The sequence below is a fragment of the Sinohyriopsis cumingii genome, chromosome 15 (genome assembly GCF_028554795.1).
Source record: "Sinohyriopsis cumingii isolate HCF-2022 chromosome 15, ASM2855479v2, whole genome shotgun sequence".
Classification (NCBI taxonomy): Eukaryota; Metazoa; Mollusca; class Bivalvia; order Unionida; family Unionidae; genus Sinohyriopsis; species Sinohyriopsis cumingii.
Genome location: NC_142975.1, coordinates 131,337,337 through 131,362,296, shown reverse-complemented (window position 1 = coordinate 131,362,296; position 24,960 = coordinate 131,337,337). Strand labels below are relative to the sequence as shown.

The window sequence follows — 24,960 nt, the reverse complement described above, 5'->3', positions numbered from 1 at the left end:
GGGGGGGTGGGTTCGAAAGGGAAAATTTTCCCTCAGACAAATTCATTGAAAGTCATGAAGCAGCATCTTATGAAACTGTCAAATGACCTGGAAAGGTGACCTGCTGGTGCCATGGCTATAGGTCCTACCAGGTTGAGTTGAGCTCGTTGGGATGAAAGATCTCTTAGATAAAAGCTGCAGAATGCCTACTCCGATCTCCATTCCATGGCCAGGATAATGCCAGTTACCAAACAGTTCCAGTCAAATGCATTGCTTGTGGCAATTGCTCAAACCTCATGAGCCAAAAGGCATAACAAATTCACTGAGCTGGGTTAATGCTTGATATACAGAGCGAATAACCCATTAAATCCAGAAAGAAAGGGTCTGTGCTGATATATCATCCTGTTCCTGTTCAAGAGGTAAAAATAAACATGGTCTCCCTCGACATAATGGCTCAGTCACTTTAAGATAACACTTCAAAGCTCATACTGGATCTTATAGGTGGTTTTGAGCTTAAGTGTCCAGAGTAGATAGTGATTTCATTATAAAAGTCTGGTTACCCTTGGATGGGAGCCTGTATCGTCATGAGTGAAACTGACCAGTCCTGTCAGAACTGCACATAATTCAAGTCCACTGATATGACCTGTAACTTGCTGATTCTGCCTGCTTTCACTAATGTAAACGAAAGGTGAGAAAATGATGCCCTTGCAAGTGGAGGGCTTCATAGTGATAATGATCCATCATGTTGGAACTGCAAGTAGATTGGTCCACCAAGAAATGTATTGATGAAAGTAGTGATGAGGCAGGTCTTGTATGATAGGTGAACTAATTAAGCTCTTAAGAGCAACTCAGTTGGTGTCTTGTTCAGCCAGGTCAATCTCCATGAAAAGTCCACTCAGCAATGGTCCAGAGCCGTTGGCCAGGTGAAATCCAAGCAAACAGAAGATCAGACAGATCTATATTTCATGCAATATCTTCCATGATAGCACTGTGTGCTAGGGATGGTGGAATGGTAAGTTTAACTGTTTCTCATCAAAGAGCTTAGAAATCAGCTATTGTGGTTAGGATGTTTCCGTTGGAATAAAGCACTGGTGTGAACCACTGAGAGTATATTTCGTTATCTTCCTATACTGACCTGTTGGTCCTGCTTTCCCTATTTGGAGACATTCAGATACTTTTGGTCCTACATGAGATCCAGAAGCCAAGGTGTTTAGATGTGCATACATTCAGCCATTCTAATGTATAGAGAGCGGCAATTAGCCCATCTTTTGGGCCCAGGATTAATGTGACAAAGGTTGGGGTTGCTGGCATTCCACCTTGTCACTATGTCCATCAAAAGTCAATCCCACCAAGCATGTATTGTATGAAGCTGAGGGATGAAAAGACAATTCTGTTGGTACAAGTTCCTGCTTGCAGAAATATTAGCCCAATACATTAGCCAGACTAGGATATGTTGAACTGAAACTTGGATTGTTATTGCAAGACACCACTTGACAAAATCAAACAAGAAAACAAATTTACAAGTACCTGTTCTGTTTTGTTGTTTGAGATCAGTCACCATAGTGAAGTTATCTGGCAGAACGAGAACTCGATTCTAGATAAGTTCACCAATGATAGGCTTTAAAAAACTGCATAAATTTCCATTATGTGGACATACAAATAATGATCCTCAGAGGGCTATGCTCCTATGTCAGTCTGAAAAATTAGGAGACTTGCTCCCTGCAGCCTTCTGTGTGCACATCCATAGTGATCATGATTGCCAAAGGATGTGTTAGTAAATATCACCACTGCAAGTCCAAAGTATCTTCGTGATGCAACCTCAAATGGTTGCCAATTAAGAGAGTTGGTCCAACTGTTTTTTGGTCTCCATTAGGACCACATAATCAATGCTATGAGAGCCCCATAAAGTGACCATGGGTTAAGATGTCCGCTACCACAATGAACACAACTTGTCTGGCAAATAAATACTCTGGCAGATGGGTAGCTCCAAAGTGGCATATAATTTACCATTTCATTAATTCAAATCTCTTTCCCAGGAACAAATTCTTCTTATTTGAACATAGAGAATGTAGATGACCGAACCATGAAACAAGGTCTAAGATGTTCTTGTTGAACAGAGATTGAGAATGAAAGGAGAGTAACAGGTAAATCATGTCTTGCTCCAAAACAAAACTAGTCTGTTGCTTTTAGCCTGTTGTAGGGGAATCACAAAACTTCTGAACGCTGTTTGAGTGGGGCATGAAACCATGTCTCTTGCAAGTCCACACTAGCATAACAGAGTTGACTGAATGCGCTTAGGTTGTTGATCAACTGAGAAGTGCTGCATTGTACGTGGCCAAAGGCTTTTTAAGTGTGCTGTTCACAATACACAGTCCCCAAAAACTACTGTGTAATCTCCATGTCAACATAATAAATATTATCAAATCAGCCACAAAAGATTGCAGTCTTCTTCCTACTGGGATCTGAGATTAGGGTAGAGTGAGGGGTCTTTATGTATGTCATCAAGATTACGGTCTCGTGGAAGAAGTGATAGAAATGATGAAACTTGTTCTTCCACTTAATTCAGGAGTTGTAGGACCATTTTCCAGTGGCATGTACTCTAGGGACATCCTGTGACCTTGTTGGTTGCCTTGCAAATCCCTCTGCTATTGCTGAGATTGAGAGGGACTGTGGTTTGTAGTGAAATCTGTCAAATCGATCAATAATAAGGAAAACCAGGAGGTTGCTAAGTGTACTTTGGACCAAGATGGGTCTGTAGGGTTGGGGTGGAGAGCATTGAATCTCGTCCACCTGTTGTAAAATCATAGATGCCATCATGGCTATAGTATGTTGTACCTCTATGCTATGAAGTAAACCTTCCCTTGAATATGCACCCGTTTATTCTGTTGAGATCTGTGGTGGAAGGATTTAAGCTGTGGTCGGTATATTGAAATCATCAAATTATTGGATACAAGGTTGATCACATGGTCATGATGCTGGGAATCAACTCATGAGCATTCAAATTGAAAACAGGAGACATCTGTGATATAATACACCCACAGATGATAGGAACTCATATTTGATGACATACTCAGTCCAAAATGTCAATAACTGTTCAGACTGTGAAAGCAATTGAAAGCAGAATCTTCCGTAGATAATACTCACCTGATGTAGACTCAGCAGGTGATGTAGAAAAATGAGGATAAAATTCATCTAAGTAAGACTGAACAATAACAAGGGAACTTGAATGAACATTTCATTGCCTATAAATTGAAGTAGTTAAGACAATGTCTTCTGCACTACATGCAACGTAATTGAAGAAGAATGTCAATGATAGTGGCCCGCTACACTTGAGGCACTTAAGAGTCAGATACCATTACTTCTAACATGTCACTAAGTAGAGTCTCATGGGTGGCAGAGGCTTCTGAGCCAGTGACATTCCTTAAAAAAAGAGGCCCCAATATGGACATTGTATGTGGAAGGGTTTTGAGGTACTATTGCAGGTAAGAATGATCTATGAGGGAGTGACTGCATAGAATGTGCATCATCCACAGGAAGTGCCTAGCAACACTATGCGAGTCAAACTAATCCATGTATAACTGGTTTAATGAAGTGGGTTCGTTAGTATAATGGCTATAAGCTGGGCATCATACACTGGAAGAGCTTAGCAGCACTATGCATGTTGTAGAACTGTACACGTTTGATTTCTGGCTGCTGATACTGTATGATTAATTGTGGTTGTGGCCCACTGCACTCAGTTATATGGTCAAATCTGGTCATGATGGAACATGACCATCTTGGCTGGCATGACACAGTCCAGTTCTTAAGGTTGGGACAGGATAAGTAATGTTTGATCCATGCCACCGGTGCATAATTCTGATAAAAGAGACTGTAACTGATACATGTTGAATGGTTGTCAGAGAGGTCTTGCCCATGGTCTAAATCTGCATGACAAAACAGAGCAGACCCTATATATATTTAGTGTAGCAAGTGTCCTGCCTTGAACTTGTAAGAAACCATTTAGGGTTACCCACTCTGACAAAAATCTGCTGAGCGGTTCACGTGACCTGTACAGGTAGAAAAATATCATCTGTGTATCATCAGTGCTACTTGACATGAGCAGAAGTTATAACTGATATATTAATGGGATCTGGTGCCTATCAATGTACTAAGGGAAGATCCCACTGCCTGGCTGACATGTAGGTGGGCAGAAAACGTTTAGCTGTTTAGCTAAAGGTTTTTCATCTGGGAGGGCTGGATTTCGAGGCAGCAGTAGTTCTCCTAAGGCATTATGACCGAGTAACGTATTCAGAGAACAAATATATATATTTTCTTATTACAATGACAGAGTTTCACAGGTCTATGTTTAGCCAATTCCTCAAAGTAGTTTAAGTTTTGCTTTGATAACTGAATCCCTTCTTCAAATAAGCTTGAATAATGACAGAACAGAGAGCTGAAGGGACAACTTCTGTGCTGCCTGCTTTCTCACCTCCCATGATTAACCCCCAAACAAAATGGGGAACCAAATGGGAGGGAGTGTAAGGTCACCAAGTGGTGGGGTTTAAGAGAAGAAGAGTACATCTCTTCTTATCAAATCAAGGATAAAATAGGCCATTCATTCACCATTGTGTAGTAAGCAGTCGTACTGACAACTTTTGCAGTTCAGTATACCTATTTCCAAGAATGGTCACTTCTTGCTTTGTCTATATGAAAGATCGCAAGTTGAATAATGAGAAAACTGACATAATGTTCCTGACCAAATAAGACACGGCTTGCACATATCAACCTTCTAAGATACTACACCACTGAAAATAAATGTGCCATGGTTAAAATTACTTATAAATAACTGGATTTTTCTGTGGTTGTGTTCACAGTTGCAAGAGAAAGTTTAAATTGCTCAAACATCCAGGAATAGGTTAGCCACTCGATGGGAACTAGGGGAGTTAATCTGCAAGAGTTACATCCCTGTATATATATATATATATATATATATATATATATATATATATATATATATATATATGAATGAAGGGAAAGATTTTTTTTTTGTCTTTCAGAAAGGACTGGATTTGGAGGCAGCAGAGTTATTCCTAATATTAATGTGATCAGTTAATGCATTTGGCAAAGAAACTGCATGTGTCAAACAGGGCAAAAGCGGTCCAATAATCAAGAATAATATGCGGCACTTTATGCCAATTCTGCAACCCTACCAAGTGTCAATCAAAAGTAATGAGTTAAACTTCATTGAACAGCGCTATCATGTATCGCAAGAACAAGGTAAACTCATGATAAAAGATTTGCTGTAGACCCTGTGACCATGACCTTACGGTGAAAAGGCTGAACAAGCATGTCACAAAATAAATTGTCATAGCTGATAATGATTCATCAAATGTATGCACAAACAATCCATTAGAGGACTGATGAAATGAGAGCAAAAGATAATACTTTAACCAAAACCTTAATGCAAATTTTCTACAACTATGACTTGGAGTACAAGGTATAAGGGGCAAGTAAGCATGTTGTAGAATGAACTGTTGTTGCTGTTGTTTTGGTTTTAATGGACTTTTTCCCCCATATGATAGGCTATATATGGCAGTCAAAAAACTGGGAAGAACCACTAATCCACAGGAAGTTATTGACAAGCTTTGACACAGACCCACTTTGGTCAAGCCCAAGTCTTGAACCCACAAGGAGTGAAGTGAGATGTTGGTGATCTGGAAAGGTAAGTGCCTTAGACCTCTCAGCCACCTGAGACTCCAGAACGAATGGTCCTTGCACCATAATCATTCACACCAACCAAGTATGAGACTCTATGATTCAAGGGGTTTAGGAAATCTAGAAATCTATGCAAACAAAAACATTTACCTAAAACAATAACAAACTGTTGATACTGCTGCTGCTGCAATCAGAAATGTCAATGCCATGAATTGCTTCCCACTAATGTGGGGTAAAGAAAAATGTGTTCATGGAACATGGATGCCACAATACTGAGTATGAAATAACCTCAACACTGTCCTTAAGTTGGGTGTGATGGACAGATGGATGAATGGGCAATAGTAACACTACAATCCTTATGACTATCTTGATGAAGCATGCATATGACTACATCTCAATGTTTATCAAATCCAAATAACATTGTGAAAAATATCTGAACAATTTGATTCTTAAACCAATTATACAAAGTTGTCAAAATAGTTAGAGATTAATAGACAAGAAAAGTGAGGCAAGAAATTCTCCCCCCCCCAAACCTAATTATGGGGGGCTATCACAATAAAAAAAAAAAGGTTTGAGGAGAATTCTGGGACCACCCACTACACTGTAGTTGTGAGGGCTGCATGACCAGTCGTTATACCACTGCTGAAGGCAAACCAATATGCATGTAAGCTATTCTTAAAGAGGCTTTAACATGTGAAGGAAAATCCTAGCAGAGAACTATAACAACTATTAATAATTGATGTTCGAACAAGAACTAAAGCCAAAGACAAACAACAATGAAAAGGGGATTCCCAATGTTTCATGCTTTTCATAGAAACAGAAATAATGAATTAATCTTTTAAGAAGTATATTAAAAAGTCTCAGCAAACTTACACTACAGTTGTAGTTTGGTTGGCAGCTGCATAGCCTGTGGGCTTGTTTCCTCCAAACCATTTTTTGGTAGCACTGAATATGGACCTTCTCAGTCCTGTTCTGGAGGTCAGCTGAATAAAAAATATGCAGGGTAAGCTTGATTACTTAAATTCTAAAAAGCATTTTATATCATCTTTTTTTCGAAAACATCAATTTAATGTAAGACTTGTGCATAAAGAAATGGCCAACATATTCAAACTGTACCACCAGCCTGGATGATCTAAAGAGAGAGATCATCCCTGCCATCAGGTAGAAGATAACTTACCATGTTTCTGCAAGTCATCTATGTAGATGATGTCGATCAGACAGGGTAATCTATAATCTTGATAAAAGCCCAAGGGCTGGTGTTGAGGTTAAAGGAAGAACTCTGAACTGATAAACTGTGTTGTGGTAAGCAAAAACGGAGAAAATGTTCATGACACAGTTGGATAGGTATGTGAAAATGTCACATTTGCTCAACTCCAGTTCGTAAGTTGTGTATAAACTAAGGTATTATTATTATAAGCTATGTTTGATGTCTGAACGTGCCAAAGACTAGAGTTAATTTTTTATGCAAGGTTACCATGACCAGAGAGAAGATCCGACACATGGGCTGGCACAGGCTTTAGATTGAGCGACTTCCCACCTACGTGTTACAAAGATCAGAGGAACCCCCGAGGAACAGGGCATGTTCTAAATCTGTCCCCACATGGACAGACAGCGAGGACATTGTTCACAAAGTCTGACTGGATTGAATCAAAGCGACATCCAATTGGAATTGAGACGGAGGGTGTGATAACAATTAAAGCTGTACTGATTAATTGGCCATACTCATAATCAGACTGATCGCTGGAACAATTGGTATAATCAGTATCGGCAGAAATAATCGATGCCGATGTAAACAAATTTCCAAAATATAAATTTAATCATAACATTCATCTTGACATGGCTTGAATTTTAAATCAGAATTAAATAGTGGAAATTAAGGAATAAACATTTGATTTGGGGGGTTAATTGAAAGACAATATATTCTTAAAAATAAATACTTTTGAACACGCTTGCTGTAAACTACCGCTGATTGTCTGCTCACAACAAATTATCAATACCATGCATGCACTCATCCCAATCACAGCAGCCAACCAGCCACTGAAGCCTCATGTGGCCGTTGAACTTCCATCATACACATTACAGGGATGGTCCTAGCTTTTAAAAAGTTGTTGCCAAAAAGAATCATCAATCTCAATATTTTGTTGCCAATTTTCAAAAAATGTCACCAGAATAAGTAGTGAATATTTTTCCAAGACTGTTAATGTAATAGGCAATGAAAATTGAAAAAGATGGGATAGTTATTACTTTATTGACAACAAGCAATACAGCCATAATATTACAAAATAAATCGTTACATGACTTTTTTGCACTACTTCCATGGTCTTTGCATTGCGCATCACTGTTAGTGCATAGGTCTACCTGTTGTCACCTGAAATAAATGCATTATCAAATGTAAAATATCTACTTTCCTACAGTCTCTCTTTTTTTAAATAGAAACATCAGGTATTAAGCATTATTATTATAATGCAAGTATTCTTTTCCAAATAATAGTTTTGTAAGAACCTTTATTTAGATGTGATGTGATGTGATTTGGATTTTTAACGTAGCTTTAACAATTTTTCAGTCATATCACTATGATGTCTGCAATGTGGCAGTTTATAGTGATGTCTAGCACTGGGGCATCATGCCGCAGACATGTAGCATGATGTCCTATCCCGTCCCATTATCCTGACATCAGGCCGACCAGTCCTAACACTAACCTCTTAATGCTGAGCACCAAGCGAGGCAGCTGCAAGTACCATTTTTGTAAGTTTTTGGTATGACTCAGCTGGAGTTCAAACCCGCAATCTCCTCATCTGAGGCAGACGCTCTAACCACTTAGGCCACCGGGGCGGTCGGCAAATCAGTATGTGACTGATTAGCTGAAATGGTAACCCAGACTTCCTCTGACTATATATCACAGACTGTGTATACATACAGACTTCCATGCTCTGAAGTTGCACAGATATCATTTAAATGACAATCTGGTGAGGCGACAAAAAAAACCCCAAAAACACTGTCATACAAACTGAGAAGTGAAAGTGTTGTATCAGAAACCTAAGGCCCTGTTATGAACTTATGTACAATGCTTAGTTAATAATTAAACCACAATTCTATCACAATAACATGAAGCATGAATAAACTAAGCATAAATATCAAACAGCATTTTAGAATTTTGCTAATGAGAGGTCCGTAATGGACGAAGTAGACGAACAAAATAAAAGGCGTGCTAACTCATAATGACATTGTACCAAGTCAACAATAGCATGGTGGGATGGTGGTCTTAAAAGACAAAGTCCCGAAAGGTGACAAAATCACTCAAAATTGGCAGAAATTGTAAAATAATGCATACAACCTGCAGTAGATCAATAAATCCACACAATAAATCCAAAAGGAAAGTTGGAGGAGCCATAGGAAAACAAAAATGGCTCAATTGTCAGAGGATGAACTGTATGATGTGTGCAATGTAAAGCAGCTATGCAAGTAATGGGCAAGAGTTATTGATCAATGTCTGTTGAAATAGTTACTGCCCAATGTCTATTGAAAAAGACAGAAAAAGACAATTTTCATCTTTATGTAGAAAAAATGTGAACAAGATGACATTGTTAGGGACCACAGGTAAATTACAGGTTAGATATTAATTGATGAATAAAACGGATAAATTTTGAACATTTTTGTATATCCTTGGTGCTTTTCATTTTCAAAATTGGCATGGAGCTATGATCATTTTCAAAATCAGTAGGATGGTACAAACATGAGGGTTAAGTGTAGACTATAAATATCAAATTAGGCATGGTTTGTCTCTGTAGTTTTTTTTTAGCTGTCTTGCTTACAACATAATGTGATTAACAGCACAAAACCAATGTATACCTCTCAGCATAGGTGGGGGGGGGATGCATACATAATTTTTACTGAGATGCTACTCCTTTTGCTCTGAGTTTGTTTCAATACAAAACTACTTTTTCTGTATAGGACTTGTACCAGTAATAATTATTATTAACCAAGTACAGTACCAGTCTCAGTCTCAAAAAGAAAGGAACATTGAATACTGTACCAAACACTTCAAGACTGGGTGACTATCTACATTAACAGTGTGCAATGTCTCATTTTTTAGTTTCCAAGACTACACAGATTCCATCTGTCCATCATACAGTCTGACTTTTTCTGACAAGATAAGTATCGGGTGCCAGACTGTTGATTAAGGTAGCTTTGACTGCTACCCCCACTATAGAGACCCTTTACTTGAAAAATTTCACGAAGTACAGTAGTCCCCCTCTTATAAGGCCACCCCTAATGCAGCAGGGAAGTGGCCTTATAATGCGGGTGGCCTTTCTAGAGGGGGATGACAAATGTGAATAGTAAACACATGAAAAAAGTCACAAGTACATTTAATTTTAAATATTTAATATTTTAATTAAAAAATCACATGCATGATGTGAAATAAATGTAAAACAAACTTTGTCATCATTTGCAAAAGAATGCATGAATAACCAATGATACAGTTTTAAAACTGTCTTTATAATTATGTTACAGTTCACATTACGTCACTTTGTTGGTAATAGTCTAAAAAACAAACCAGTCTCATCACATTAAAAATATCCTTGCTGTCATATCCCCTGCATATATCGTTTAGTCTTTTGTTCCAATCTTCGACAACTTTATTATTAACATCAGCTGATTCGCCGCTAATGACAGAACACTTGATATTGTGTCTCACTTGAAACATGTGCAACCATCCGTTACTTGCGGTAAAGTCGTCATATCCCAGTTCAACTGACAAAATTTTTGCTTTTTCTTGTCTTTCAAATCAGGATACAAACGTCTCCTGGCTCAAACAATCTTCCTTTCTCCGTCCATTTCACCTTTCCACTTCTGCAGAATTGTTTCATTATCTTTCACGATATTGTTTATCTGAGTCTTCCCGACGTTAGTTTTCTGCAAGGATCCTCGACGACACCCCCCCCCCCCCCGTCAGTTGAATTACTTTCACGTTCTCCTCTAAACTGAGAATCTGTATTTTCCTCCATGACATGTTGATCTTTTTGCAGTAAGTTATTCATGTTGCCAACTACAATACTGATAAAACAATTTTGTATGCATCTAAACAAATTGCCCTGTGTTTTTAAAGGAAGTGATCTGGTCACGTGATTCGTTAGTCGCAGTCTGGTACCCTATTGTTTTTATACATTTCTTGAAACTAGGTGAGAAGCTAAAACGGCTTCGTTATGTACCATTAACATCACGCAGATCTGACCTCGCGGCCGCTAGGATTCGTAATTTTGACAATTATTGTCAGTAGTAATAGCCACTGATTACCAAAGTGAACAAGCTCAACATCTTACTAAGGGAAGCCATAAAGGCTATTAAACCATTTTCCTGCTGACTTTGGTATTGTACATCGATACTGCCACTTCTCAGCTGTTACTACTGTATTATCAGAGTGACTAAACCGGACATCTTATGATAACACAGCAATAAGGCTAATTGGATTACATGTACGTACCCTTTTGTATGGATTAAAATTTGAGTCTTTCTCGGTTTTTATGGAATAAATTTGGCTTCTCGTGAGGCGTAAATGATATAATATTAACTTTAGTGGTAAATGTACTTTACTCAACACTTCTTTCAGTAACGAAAACCTGACATCGGGAAACAGAAATCGGATTACTTAACACACGTTATGAATACAATACTGGTTCTGGATACATATTCAAATAAAATGCTGCCGCTTGTGAGGGGTAAATTTTATGATTTTGCACTAATATGCTGGCCGCTGGTCGCGTTAGGCGGGTGGCCTTTCGCGAGGGGTACTTTTGAACACAAACTCGTCGGTGCCAACGGATTCTGGCCGTAAGGAGCGGGTGGCCGCTGGTCAGGGGGGCCGTTCAAGAGGGGGACTACTGTACCCAATTTTGACATTCAAAAAGACTGTGCTAATTTCAATTATAGGAAACACAGGTTGTGTACTGGGCTAACCAATGCACAAAATAGTTTTATTTATTCAAATAATAATATTGCGTTGCTGGAAAATGAATTAGTGGTCTGAACCATATATCTGTATCTTGCATTTGATTCCAGGTAAAATCAAAACTTACCTGATCATTTAGCACTCTCATTTGCTTTTCTGCCCAGGGTATAAGTGCTCGGATAACAAATTCATGGATAAATATCCTAAGCCTGTCATGGTCACTTGTGGTCAGACAAAGTCCATGTGCCAAGTTCTTCTTTTCTATTGTAAAGGATTGGGACCTTCCTACTGTAATGGAGTTCTCACTGTTTAAGGAAAGACTGGAGCTGTGAACAATGTCCACAGGAAAATCCCGATCCATGTCTGGGGAGCTGTGATTAGACAAAGCCAGAGGATGATCAAAAACCTCAGTAACAGGGGGTACAACGTCATCGTCAAAACCTGCAAATACAGTATATTACGTCAAACCCTATAGTAATGACATTTCAAATGTAGTAAGAATTTGTATATCCATAGTTATCTACCATGGCCATTATCAATGTTGACATTTTATAACCATGTCTCCTAATAGTCAGTTTTACAAATGTTTACATTATGATTTGTTGTTGTTGTTGTTGTAGGGTTTAACGCCATTTTTCAGCACACGCTAGACTATACATGGCGGCCAGTATTAATGGTGGAGGAAGAACCCGTTAAACCCTGGAAAGAACCACTGACCCACAAGAAGCTACTGGCAAGCTTTCTCACATACCCACATTGGCTGAATCTGTTACTTGAACCCACACAGACAGAGGTGAGATGGCAGTGATCCATAATGGAGAGCGCTTTAGACCACTCGGCCACTCGGGGCCCCCCCACTACATTATGACATATTATAATGTAACAGCACAGCATCTAAAGCATCTGGATGTACTAGCAGCAGGGAAGTCGTACAGACCAGGTCGCATATAAATTTAAGCCTCCCACACAAACTTTCTCCGTAGAAGCCTCAGATTGCAGAAATAAACCTTCCTGCGCAAATTAATCATTAAAAATTCGCCCCGGGATGCATTTTCGGACATAAAAAAAAAACAACAAAATTTGGGGGGGGGGTATTGTAAAATTTATGTGCGATTGCAAAATTGGGCTGTAATTTTATGAGTAAATCTGATCAAGACCAACTCGATACCTACTACGTGGATCATGAAGATTAATCGTGACAAAACCGTGTGGTGTTGCCTGAGCGTGACTAAAGAAATTTTTGAATTTATTTATATCCATATCGCCGTTGCACCAAGTTTGATGGATATTCCTCAGCGTGTGAGTATCAACGCCATTAAAAACCGATAAAATATTACAATTATCTCTAATCACCTTTGGAATTTGCGTATATCGCTGTGTCACGTAAATCACATCGGTGTTCCTATGTCGGCCACGCGAGAATATCCTAGCTGGGTTAGTTTGCTTATCCAGCATCACATCATCGAATACTACAAGATTATTAGTATCTCCGTTTAAACTTTCCACTGATGGAGCTTCATTGATATCTGTGATAAATTCTATTGTGCCGTCCTCAGTATTATCGCTAAATTCTTTTAATACCTGATAACATCGCTGATCATCAACAGACGGCGCAACCAAATACAATTTGTCCCATTTTAACCATCGCATAATCAAATTTAGCAACAATTGCGTTTTTCCAGAACCAGATGGTCCAATGATTATCATTCTAATCGAATTTGGTAATGCCTCGATATGTTTTACTTGCTCGCGTTTTTTTGTGGCTGAAAAATCAATTACATTCATGTTATTAGAATAACATGGATTCATATTGTGTTAAGTGTCGCACTCGAACTGCTACGATAAATCCAATCGAAGTCGTTACACGCAACAACAGAAATGCAATCAAGGGAGAATGTGAAGTTTGCAAGACAATTAAGTTTAGATTTGTAAAAAAAAAAGTAGAACCGGAGGAGACATCGCAACCTCCTTAACAAATCTGCCTGGAGCTCCTTGGGCGAAATATCCCGGAGAGAAACATTTACCAGGATATAATTACTGCGGACCTGGTACAAGGCTAGATATAAGACTTAACGATAATAATCAACCAAATTCTGGCGAGGATCCAGTAAACGCCATCGATAACGCATGCTACTATCACGATCTTGCATATCGCAGCGGAGATTTACAACAAAGACATCTCGCTGATATTAAATTAATTCACGCAATAGATGCTATTCCTGATAAAAATTTCAAAGAGAAATTGGCAACTTGGTTAATAAAAGGCGCGATGAAAGGTAAATTAGTACTAGGTGCTGGTAATTTATAATGGAGCAAATATATTATTCTCCGCGAGGATTTTGGCGAGGAAAATCAGCAATTGCCAAACTTGCTAAGGCAGCAAAAGTAAAGCAATCTGTCGCTGAATCGTGGCTATCGAGACAAGCAGTCTGGCAAATTTATCTTCCTCCGCCTAAGAAAATATCATATGCGAGTTTCTCTGTCAGCGTCCCTAATGAAGTCCATCAGGCTGATCTTATGTTTCTTCCTTACGATACCGTCGACGGAGTCACATATAAATACGTGTTGACGGTTGTTGATATCGCTAGCAGATACAAGGAAGCGGAACCGTTATCGAATAAAACAGCAACAGAGATTGCTAAGGCGTTTAGCGAAATTTATTCACGATCTCCATTAACATGGCCGAAGCTTCTCCAGGTTGATCCAGGTCGAGAATTTCTTGGCGCGGTTACTTCACTGATGAAAAAGAATAATGTTAAAATCCGTCGCGGTATTGTAGTGTTCATCACAATCAAGCTATCGTTGAGAGATTCAATAAAACTCTTGCAGAACGATTATTCGGATATCAATACGCGAGAGAATTTATCCAAGATAAACGATCTCACGATTGGGTAACAAGATTACCTCACGTGATTAACGCACTAAATAACGAAGTAACACGAACAATATCAATGAAGCCCGCAACTGCAATTACAAAACCAAATATACCACTAAAGCGAGATTCCACAATTCCGCCTGTGCTAGGTAGTGTTATTGTAAGATATTTATACAAGGAAGGAGAAGCCGAGGGTGGCAGAAAAAGAGCAACTGATCCAACTTGGAGCGTTACGACACATAAAATATCAGCCGTAACAAGATCATCAGGAAGGCCAGCAATTTATTTTCTAGATTCACTAGCACCACAACGCGGATTTACCAAAGAAGAATTACAAATAATACCGAGAGATACTCAATTACCGCCGTCGTCACTTATGTGAAATTTAATTCTACCTAACTGAGATAATTTTCTTACTCGAGAAACTGCTAGATAAACTAAATTTGACCAGGAAATTCTATCATCGACGATCCAGACCTGGCCATCTACTGTTAATCCCTGTGATGAATGTATCGTTGCTGCGTATCCGAGTTTCCATGGCGATCTTTCTGCGTTTATTGCATCATTGACAAGATTAATATCAACGAAAATAATATCATTCAAAACTAATATTTTTTCTTCTCCACATGGCAAAATAACATTGATATTTTGTTTCCTAGTATCAGTTGGCCTATAACACAACGGCACCTGCAATGTTGGAAATTTATCACAATGAAGTTTGAATAATATTTCCTGAATAACATCGCGAACAATTTTTCTGCTAGCAACAATCAGATGATCTGGACGCCACAAAGTTAGAAAATTATCCATCGAAGTTTCGTCGATTATTTTTCTCATCACATCACATTGAAATTTATTAGGTTGCAATCGAATCATTTTTTTAAACTCGGTCAGTAAAATATCATTAGATCTATAATCAGCGTCAATTTCTTCATAATAATCTACAAAATTTCTAAGCCACCTGTGAGGAGATTCACCATCAATAGGATCAGGTTGGCCGTGATCTCCGCACATTATTACAGCGGTATTTTTTTCTTCTAGCCAACCCAGGAATAATTTTAACACAACTAAATTTACCGTGCAAATTTCATCAAATATTATAATCTTGTTGATATATTTATTTCCCATTCGAGCTGAATCCCACAATCCACCGCTGTACTTGAAATAACTATGATACGTACAAGAATTAACGCCACGCTGTTTTATTTCTCGCGCTAATCTATGAGTTGGAGTCAACACGATCATATCAGAGTTTGAAAATAAGTTTATCGCTCGTGTTGTTTTACCACTACCACCAGGACCATTTAGGTAAACGAATTTGTTTCGTGAAATCGGATCAAACGCAGATACTGCTGTTGATACTTCATCACATTTATCTTTATGAAACTTATCGCAATCTTCCACATCCGCGTCCTCGCAATAATCTAGAATATCCTCGTTTTTTATTCTCCAAGTTCCCCAAGCTCCATCAGCGATTAAATTGTCCAACCTACACTGAAATTTCTTATCGATATAAAACGAATCCGTTGCAACTCTTACCGCGATATCAGAAAATTTATTTATCATTGACAGTAAATTGATACTGACGTAAGCGAGCATTGACGACCTCAAATGTGTATACTGCGCTGACTCTCCATCGAGATAACTAATCACGGTACCCAACTTTTCTCCATCAATAATAATATTTTCTCTGTTACAAAATATTCCACGCGATACTGTATCAGCAATAATAAAATCCATCTCCGCATCATTAATAAACAACCTAGCGTGGCGATGTTTATGATCAACTGATCCTCCTTGAGTGAATTTACCAATGATTTTTCTTCCAATATCCTTCGCGTTTTCACAGTCCGTGGGCAACCATACCTCGGTTTGCTTTCTATACGATATAATCGCTTCACTTACCGTCAATGATATTAACATCGACGAATCCAACATAAATCTCAACAATACCGTAGGGACCCATCTTCGCTGAGATAAATGCCGACCAAACCAAATATAACAAATTTTATGCAAATTTTCAGCAAGTTCGAATGAAGTAACATGAGCGAATCCTGTCATGACAAAATCAGGTAACGGTCCGTTAATTGCCACTCTCGTCATTTCGTTGGTGGGATGGCCGAATTTAGCAAAGTAATCCGCACAATCGCCATATCCGAGAAAACTTCCAGGATAGCATGCGCTCATATCAACGGAAATCATATCTTCGAAATAATACTTGGTATTCCATAATCCTCCATGGCCGTATTCGATACAACTAAGTTGAATATCATTAAGAAACTCATTCCTCGTAGGTTTCCACGAGTTTCTTTCTCTCGCAGCATGAGCGGCAACAGACGGAACAGTAAAGCAGTTTGTCAGCAACTGATCTGGATTTGATGAATACTTCTCCGCGATATTTCTCATTGTTTCGTGTAATATTTCATCACGGTAAATATCTCCGCGTGGTAAGATAAATTGATCGTATCTTTCTTCGCTAGAAAATAACCAAATCGATATTGGATCGGACTTGGCTAATAGTTTGATAAACCTAAACATTGCATCGGAATTATCTTTCCCAGATTCCACGGGATAAAACTTAACAACACGATCTCGCGGGAATATCATTACCGACTGACTCCACGCATGTGAATTATGATCAACAATTTCGATTGGTGTTCCTCGAGAATTATACGGCGACGAATATAATATTTCACCCGATAGCGTTTTTACTGTGATAGGAAATTTAAGTTTCTTACTTAACGCAGCAACATCATCGATTGATGCGCCATCAGTAATTGTCTTTGCCCATGAATTAATTTTATTCAATCTCAATTGAGTCAGACCAGATCCACGTCGTGCATTTTTCATGTGCTCGATGACGCGCTCAGCTACACAATTTATTTTCGGTGATTCCCTCATCGTAGGTAGGTTTTTCACATCAGGATTATTATTCAGCCGATAAATTCCATAGACAACAGCACTAGAAGGATACGCCCTAGCATAATAAGGACCATCAATCCCTAATAACAATCCTGGTTTCGAATTTTTATCAAGAACAACATTTTTCTTACCGCCGCGTACCGGATCTCGTTTATCACGAATAATCCAAATGTCATCGGGCATTTGTGCAATAAATTTTATTCCGAAAATAAATCTCTCTTCTTTGTGTGAGTTTTTTATATGTTCGATTATCTTTTTCGCTCGCTCCAAATTCATCGTAGCATCAACAAAGTTAGTTTTCCATGTCGACCAAACATGAATCGCTCCATCATCAAAAAATTCCTTCTTCGCACGATCAACTTCAGGAATGATATATTCTGCCTCATCAAGATCAAATAAATCCATTATTATATTTTAGACAAATATCTAAATATAATGAAGCAATGCGCGTGGATAACAGTTGGATCAATAAAATCATGCGATAAATCCTGCAGAGGTGAATATTGTGGCGCTCACATATACGAAATTCGACGAGGTAACAAAGGACCACAGAGATGTTTAGTTTGTCAAGTTGGCATTCGAGGAAGGACTCGATTATGTTTCTCCTGTGGAGGAAAAAAATATCGTGAGTTACGGAGATATTATGAAAAAAGATCCTCGTCAGTGATATCTTGTGAAGAAGATTATATTAATCGTTTCAAAGCAAATTACGATTTAAACAAAGAGAATATCATATATGGAAATGAAATCAGCGATTCCCACAATGAAAATCACATGCGAGTATAAATCGCATCCCATCATCGAAGGTTACGAAGCATCTGAGGATGGTAATGTCAGAAACATCAAAACAAAGAAACGTGTTGGTAGTATTTGTAATTCGGGATATCTCAAATTTACAGTCCATAAAAGAAATGAAAGAACAGAATGTTATTCGAATCATAGATTTGTGTTCGAGTGTTATTACGGACCAATAGATATCGGACTTGTTATTGACCACATTGACGGTAATAAACTTAACAATAAACTTTCCAATCTGCGCGCGGTAACCCAGAGTGAAAATTGTAGGGTTGGTAATAACCGTGGATTTCCTAATTATTCGAGGACTGTTAAATCAGTGAATCAAGCAACAGGTGAGGAAATCGCGTTTACATCGATGTCTGCAGCAGCAAAACATTTCGTTATTGACTCGCATTCAGTAAAACGAGTGGCAGAAGGAAAATACAACGCAACGTTTTCTTATGATGCTGATTCGTGGATCAAATTCTCCTATGTACCAATAATATTTGATTCGGAGAGTGACGAAGAATAATTGAATATCTCCGCAAAACAAAAAAAAAGATTAATTTTGAAAATTTCCCTGGATTTTATTTATTTTTTTCGCCCATTTTTTCCTGGGAGATAGATTTGGAAAATCTCGCTCACGATTTCACCAAAAGATTGATACTTACAGTTTCTCCTCGTATATCAAGTAAATTTCCTTTCTGATCCGTTAGTTTGAAATTTATTCTTGTCAATAACCGATTATGACATCGCAGGTAAAACGGATTCATTGGTTCCTTGATTATCAAGTAACCAGGAGATGCGCTAGGTGAAAATGAATATAATACAAATCCCTGATTCGCTTGAGTTGACTCTGACGCATCAACATTATAGCTACCCTCGACAACATCCGCGTGAAGATAAATCGCGATAACTTCCGTTATATTAACGATACCCGGCGATATGTGCCGTCCACCTTTGTCAGGATCGTTATTGTGTTTAAGAATTAATTCTGAATGTATTTTTTTGGTCCATGCGGCATGTAATTTCGGAAATAAATCATCAATGGTATCAGTGACGGATTTTCTCATCGCATCAAAATCAGAATTGGGAAATTTGAAATTTGGCAGTGTTTCCTCGGTTAATTCAAATACTCTTATGAATTTTTGTTTTTCTCCTGAGTTTTTGATCAACTCGAATTTGCTAATAGGGAGAACATAGTCGGCAATTGATATATCATCGACTATCGCCTGAATAAACATATCATGATAATATTCAATATCATTCGCAAGTTGATTTAAAATTTTCACGTGTTTTATAATTTCGCTACATGAACCAGATTTATTTAGGATGCATTCATGAAATGATCCTCGCAATAAATTTAATTGTAATTCGTGTTCTTGAATAAACTCGTCTAGTGTTCTTCTTACCAAGATACCGTCTATGGGGGCTATTATCCTGTTAATGTTGGTAGCGTCGAAGATTTTCACATCTGGGGGGATTTTAGGAAGAGGCAGCCATGAGAGAATTCTTTCGTTAATAAAAGTGAAAGCGAACATTACTAGGTTAATTTTGTGGTTATTCATGAGATTGATGGCGCTGTGGATCAGAGGCTTGTGTTTGATATCTCCATACCATCCTTCGTTGGTGGTAAAATCCGATTTTTTTGGTTCCGGTAGTTCTGGAAGGGTTTCATCATACCAACCTGGAATAATAACATCCGATTTTTTTGGTTCTACCAGAGGTGCGACCTCGGGCCAACCTAATATATTTCTAATCGATGATTGGTAAATATCTACCACGTACGGTGATTTCACTTCTATCATTGACGATAGTGTTGGATCATGTGAAGATATCTTTATTCCCGGAGTAGCATCGCCGGTTAAATTTGATATTCTGGTAGTAAACTCATTATTCAGCTGATCAATTTCATAACTGCCCGTTGGTATACCAACGACGATCCAATCCGGTGTTCCATCGGGTTTATTTTTATTTGCAAAAACAAGTGAATTATTTGGCATCAAATTACCGAATGATTTTGATCTAACATTAGGCCAGCTATTGTAGACGCGCAATTGTGTTAATGCAATTTCGTTGACGCTGATTGGTGTTGAAAAATTAATGCTAAATTCTGGTTTCGTTGAACTTAACGATATTAACGTTGTTGTCGGCGGTGTTGTGTTTGTCACAATCTGGGCTAGCTCGGACATTATTAATATTCATTTGTTCAATCTCCGAGTAGATACTGATAATCGAAGAAAATTCTAGATCGGATATAATACCGTCATTAAGACTCTCTGAAAGTAACGATGATAATTTTGAGTACGCGTCATTGATCTTAGTTAGTTTACTTTTATACGATGATAACTTTTCACTCGTGCACGAGGATATCTTTTTCGCGATGATATTTAAAACACCGGCAATTGTTGTTGTTGATGATATTATTATTGTTGCTACGATTGGCGCTATCATTGTTACCGCGGATAGAATTATTCCTGCACCAGCGACTATGGCTGATACTGCATACACGGCAACATCAATAATAACTAATCTACGTTGATACTTCTTTATTTTTGTCTGATAATCATCAAGAAGTTTTTTTAGTGAATCCTGCCATGATCGCGCCTGATTGTATCGGTAATCCGATGCGGTCATTTATTAATCTACGATAACAATTGCGGAATTACTGCCTATATTCGGATAAAAATTCGAAAATTGCAAAATACTTCACCGGTCCCATGGTGGTTCTATCTGGCGGTTCTAGCGTGAATGTTGGATTGCCATATTCACTTAACGAAATAATAAAAAATCCAGGGCAGAATTCATAAATTTTATTATTCTGATCCGGTTGTACCTTAAATTTTATATCGGAGATAATATGTGCTCGATATACGCCAGCAATTGGCGCGGTAAAGCTAAATGTGTCATTCTGGGGTGTCCAGGTAAGATTATTTATGGTTAACACAAATGTTAGATTGCATCGTATAATTCTGTCTATCAAATGATCTGGCACATAAAATTTCGCCAATCTTGGGATATTCAATGACGATATTTTTGTGTTGATATTGTTAATTTTTGTGGTTGTTTCGATAATTTCCCTACCTAATTGTTTTACGTCAGTGGCGTGACCAGTTTTATCGACGGATTGGTCAATCTTTACTGTTGCAGCAAGAAGTTTCGTGTTTAAATCTCGAATTTCTCCGTCGTACGTTGATATATCTAACTTTTGACGCGTCAATTCATGTACCGTGTTAATTTTATCGTTGATGGATTTTATTTTCTCATCTATTTGTCCTTGCATCACGTTAATCCCCTTGGTAAATTCAGGAACAACAACATCGCCGAGTTTAATAATTTCCTCGTTGATTTTTTTGCTGAGATCGTCGATTGATGGTTTCTCACCCATCGAGATATTTATCTTGGTAATTTCCTCGTTGATGGATTTTACTCTATCGATGAGATCGCTGTGTGTATTTGAGGAGGTATCGATGAATTTTTTTATATCCTCGTCGAGTTTTTTTCCAAGTTTACTTGATGCATCGTCGAATTTTTTAATATCGCTAAATAGTTTGTTGAGTCGCTTATTTATTTTGTCTTGGGCGTCGGTGTGTAATACTAACGCCGCTGATAATTCATTATTTTTTTGTTTTATATTCACGAGATCGTCCTTTGGTGGAAACTTTGCAATGATATCGGTAATATCAGCGATAGATTTTAATACCGTATCCGATTGACGAGTAAATTGACTGATACGATCATTATATTCTTCTCGCTTAATTATATCAGTTATTTTGATATTACTGGTTTGTAATCTTCCTTCGGTATTTTGAAAAACAGCAACTTCACCAGGATCAACTTCTGACAACGATAGAAGATTGTTAATATCACTCTTGGTTGCAAACTTTGATGTATCGATGTCGCCCGTTCCTTTTTTTTCTTTCCTAAAAAGAGATCTACCGTAAATGTCAACCATGATATTTATCTAAGGTATATTCAAATAAAATTTTGCGATAAGGGTTGGATGATTTTGAAATTGCATCAAGGACGTTAATTGACTCTGGACCGCATATTGGTGGATCCGCTAATGTTTGTGTTGGAAGCGTTGAATACCAAACCGGAAGTTTTAGTTTTGACACGTATTTGATAAATTCGTTTGGTGGTGCTAATCCATACGAGTCGAAGTAAATGATTTCGCAAGGATTAATCGCGTAGGCAACCCAGTGAGTGCCAGGACCGGAATTTTCATCAAGATTTATTATTCCTGTCTCGGTACGATTTGGTTTATTCGGTAGTTGATCTCGCATAAATACGCCTCTGAAAAATTTTATTTTCTTTTTTTTTGCTTCACTGATTAAATCTAAATTTGAGGCTGGTAGGCTCGACTTAGACCGGATCCGTACGGGGGTCGTCTTAGGTAAAGGCCTGATCCTTGTTGCGGCTGCATCAATTTTGTAAGAAGAGGGAGAAGAGGGAATATCCCTCCCTTTTTTTTGCGATATCTTCCTCCAACGATCTTTTTTCCTAATACGGTACCCATCCCACCAAGTGCACCTAATCCTACTGCCTTTGCAATCATGGGGGCCGCTGCAGCTATTAATCCTGGAATAGCGGCGAATAAAGGAAAAATACCACCTACTTTGATCATATCTCTGATTGCTCCTATTGAGAGATTCAGGCGAATACCAATATTTGCTGATCTGGCTCTGGTGAAATGTCCGTGTTGATTTTTAGTTAACGATAGTTTGTTAGGTCCACCGTGAAGCTGATTGCTTTTTAAGGTTAAACTTAAACCTCGTCGCGCTGTTGTTGCTGCATGAAGTTTTTTCACCTGACCGGGGGTCAGAGTTACGCTGACGTGATCGTATGGCATATTAATAATCACTTCATCTAAATTTAGAATTTATCACATGTTCTCTACGGGTGCATCGATGACTCTCATTCTACCACTGATGCCTTCTAGAATCATCGTTCTATCACTGAGAATAACCGCGATTGCTCTTGCATTTCCTCCTCTTGTGTTAATTCTTGCTTTGAAATGAATATCAACAACCGACTGCTTTACCAAATCAAGATGTTCCAAAGAAAAATAATAGATGGGATAGAGAGTGTTAAAATCTAATTGTGATATTTGCAATCCAGTATCAATATTTTGATCGCGGCCCATGAAACTTAACAATCGATGATACGCGCGTGCCGTGGAATTGGTGACATAATCGATGGCTATTTCCTCGGTTGGCTCCTGTTGGCCGTTTATTCTCAATGAAACGTTTGTTGCCTCGAGTCGATCGAATATCATATGGCTATGCAGTTGATCATTTCTATTCATGTTTTGCAGAGCAACAAAGATATGTCTTGGTGCGGAGGAGCCCTGCTGTGACGCAATTCGCCAAGTAAATATTCCGTTAATATTAACATTTTCGATAGAGTCAGTCATCGTTGTCAGCCAAGACATGATGGATTTTCCTCCTTGATTCATGAATGATAATAATTTTTCTTCTATGATCATCGATGGAACTATCGCTGGCATCCACAAGGTAATTTTTTCAAGGACAACTTTGCCGATATCAAGGGGATCTGCACTTGCATCTCGCCAGATGGCTCTGTCATCATTGGCATCTCGAACGAAAGATATCGTATGTTTTGCTCCGTAAATAACTTTTCTGAAATGTCTGCAAAATCCAAAAATATGAGATAACGGAATTGCGCAGGAAAATCTTAAACTCGGACCAACCAACTTAAGTTTTCGCGTGGCAAATCCGAGATTGTAATCGTCATTGACGCCAGTTATTAAAGCCATCTGAGTGGCTGGTGCAGCACCAGTGTTATCCATTGGTACAGCGATGTTATACCGATTGTGTTCAGCTTCATTAGAATTATCCTTGGCAAACATCATACTAGGACCGGCTGATCTGGTAAAATCATCCGAGTATCTTGCTAGTCCTATGATCGTCGTTGCTATATCAACATTATTCGTGATTGATTCAATCTCTTTTCCATCGATCATGTAAGTGGCATTCTTGAATAATGCCATAATACCATTATTGACAAATCCAACTTTAAAATTTGCTCCAAAGTTGGTATCATTGGTTCTAACAATTTTACCAACAAATTCGATATACGCCTCAGATGGAAGAAAATATCTTGTTGTATCGTGGACTTGTATTTCCTTCCGATTTCTTGAATCGGGCTCAACTACATCGTACGAGAAATATTGAAAATCTCGCACTGATGTATCCCTACCTACTGGTTCATCCATGTCAAATACTTCATTTGACACTTGTGCAAACATTTATTATTAATAATATCGTCTAAAACGAAGACCGCTGCCTGAAATGAAACTTGTATTTGCTAGATTTGTCCTAGCAACATCCTGCGCTAGATTTGTATTAGCAACTTCCTGCGCCAGATTTGTTATAGCAGCTTCCTGTGTTAGATCATTTATTTTTTTATTTGCCGCATCATTTATGACCTTACTAACTTCGGGTGGCATTTCTCTGGTGCTAGGTAATTTAACAGGTTGCTTTTTACGTACTAAACTTAATATTTTATTTTTGATAGCGTTGAAGCCTTTACTAGCCAAATTACCGATACCAGAAACAGCAGTCTCACCTATCTTTCCTATTGCTTTTAATCCTAGTTGTTTTACCATTGGTCCAATTTTAGGTATTACTCGCGTGACAAGACTTCCAATGATATCGCCGAATCCATTACCGTGAATATATTTGTATACTGGCAATCGAGAGTTTACTATGCGGACCTGATTAGGTCTGCGTTGATGTTTGTG

At 38.3% G+C, this 24,960-nt stretch overlaps 1 protein-coding gene across 2 annotated transcripts in view; it reads right to left on the bottom strand.

Moving 5' to 3' along the window:
* The window catches only part of LOC149782788 (trafficking protein particle complex subunit 8-like), a 175,596-nt gene that overhangs the window by 97,061 nt on the left and 53,575 nt on the right, over positions 1 to 24,960 (bottom strand). For both annotated transcript variants that reach the window (XM_089934298.1, XM_089934299.1), the window contains exons 7-8: positions 11,748 to 12,061; positions 6,547 to 6,656 (exon numbers count right to left, since the gene is read on the bottom strand). In XM_089934298.1, the coding sequence (XP_089790424.1) occupies positions 6,547 to 6,656; positions 11,748 to 12,061 (424 nt within the window). The remainder of the gene's footprint in view (positions 1 to 6,546; positions 6,657 to 11,747; positions 12,062 to 24,960) is intronic.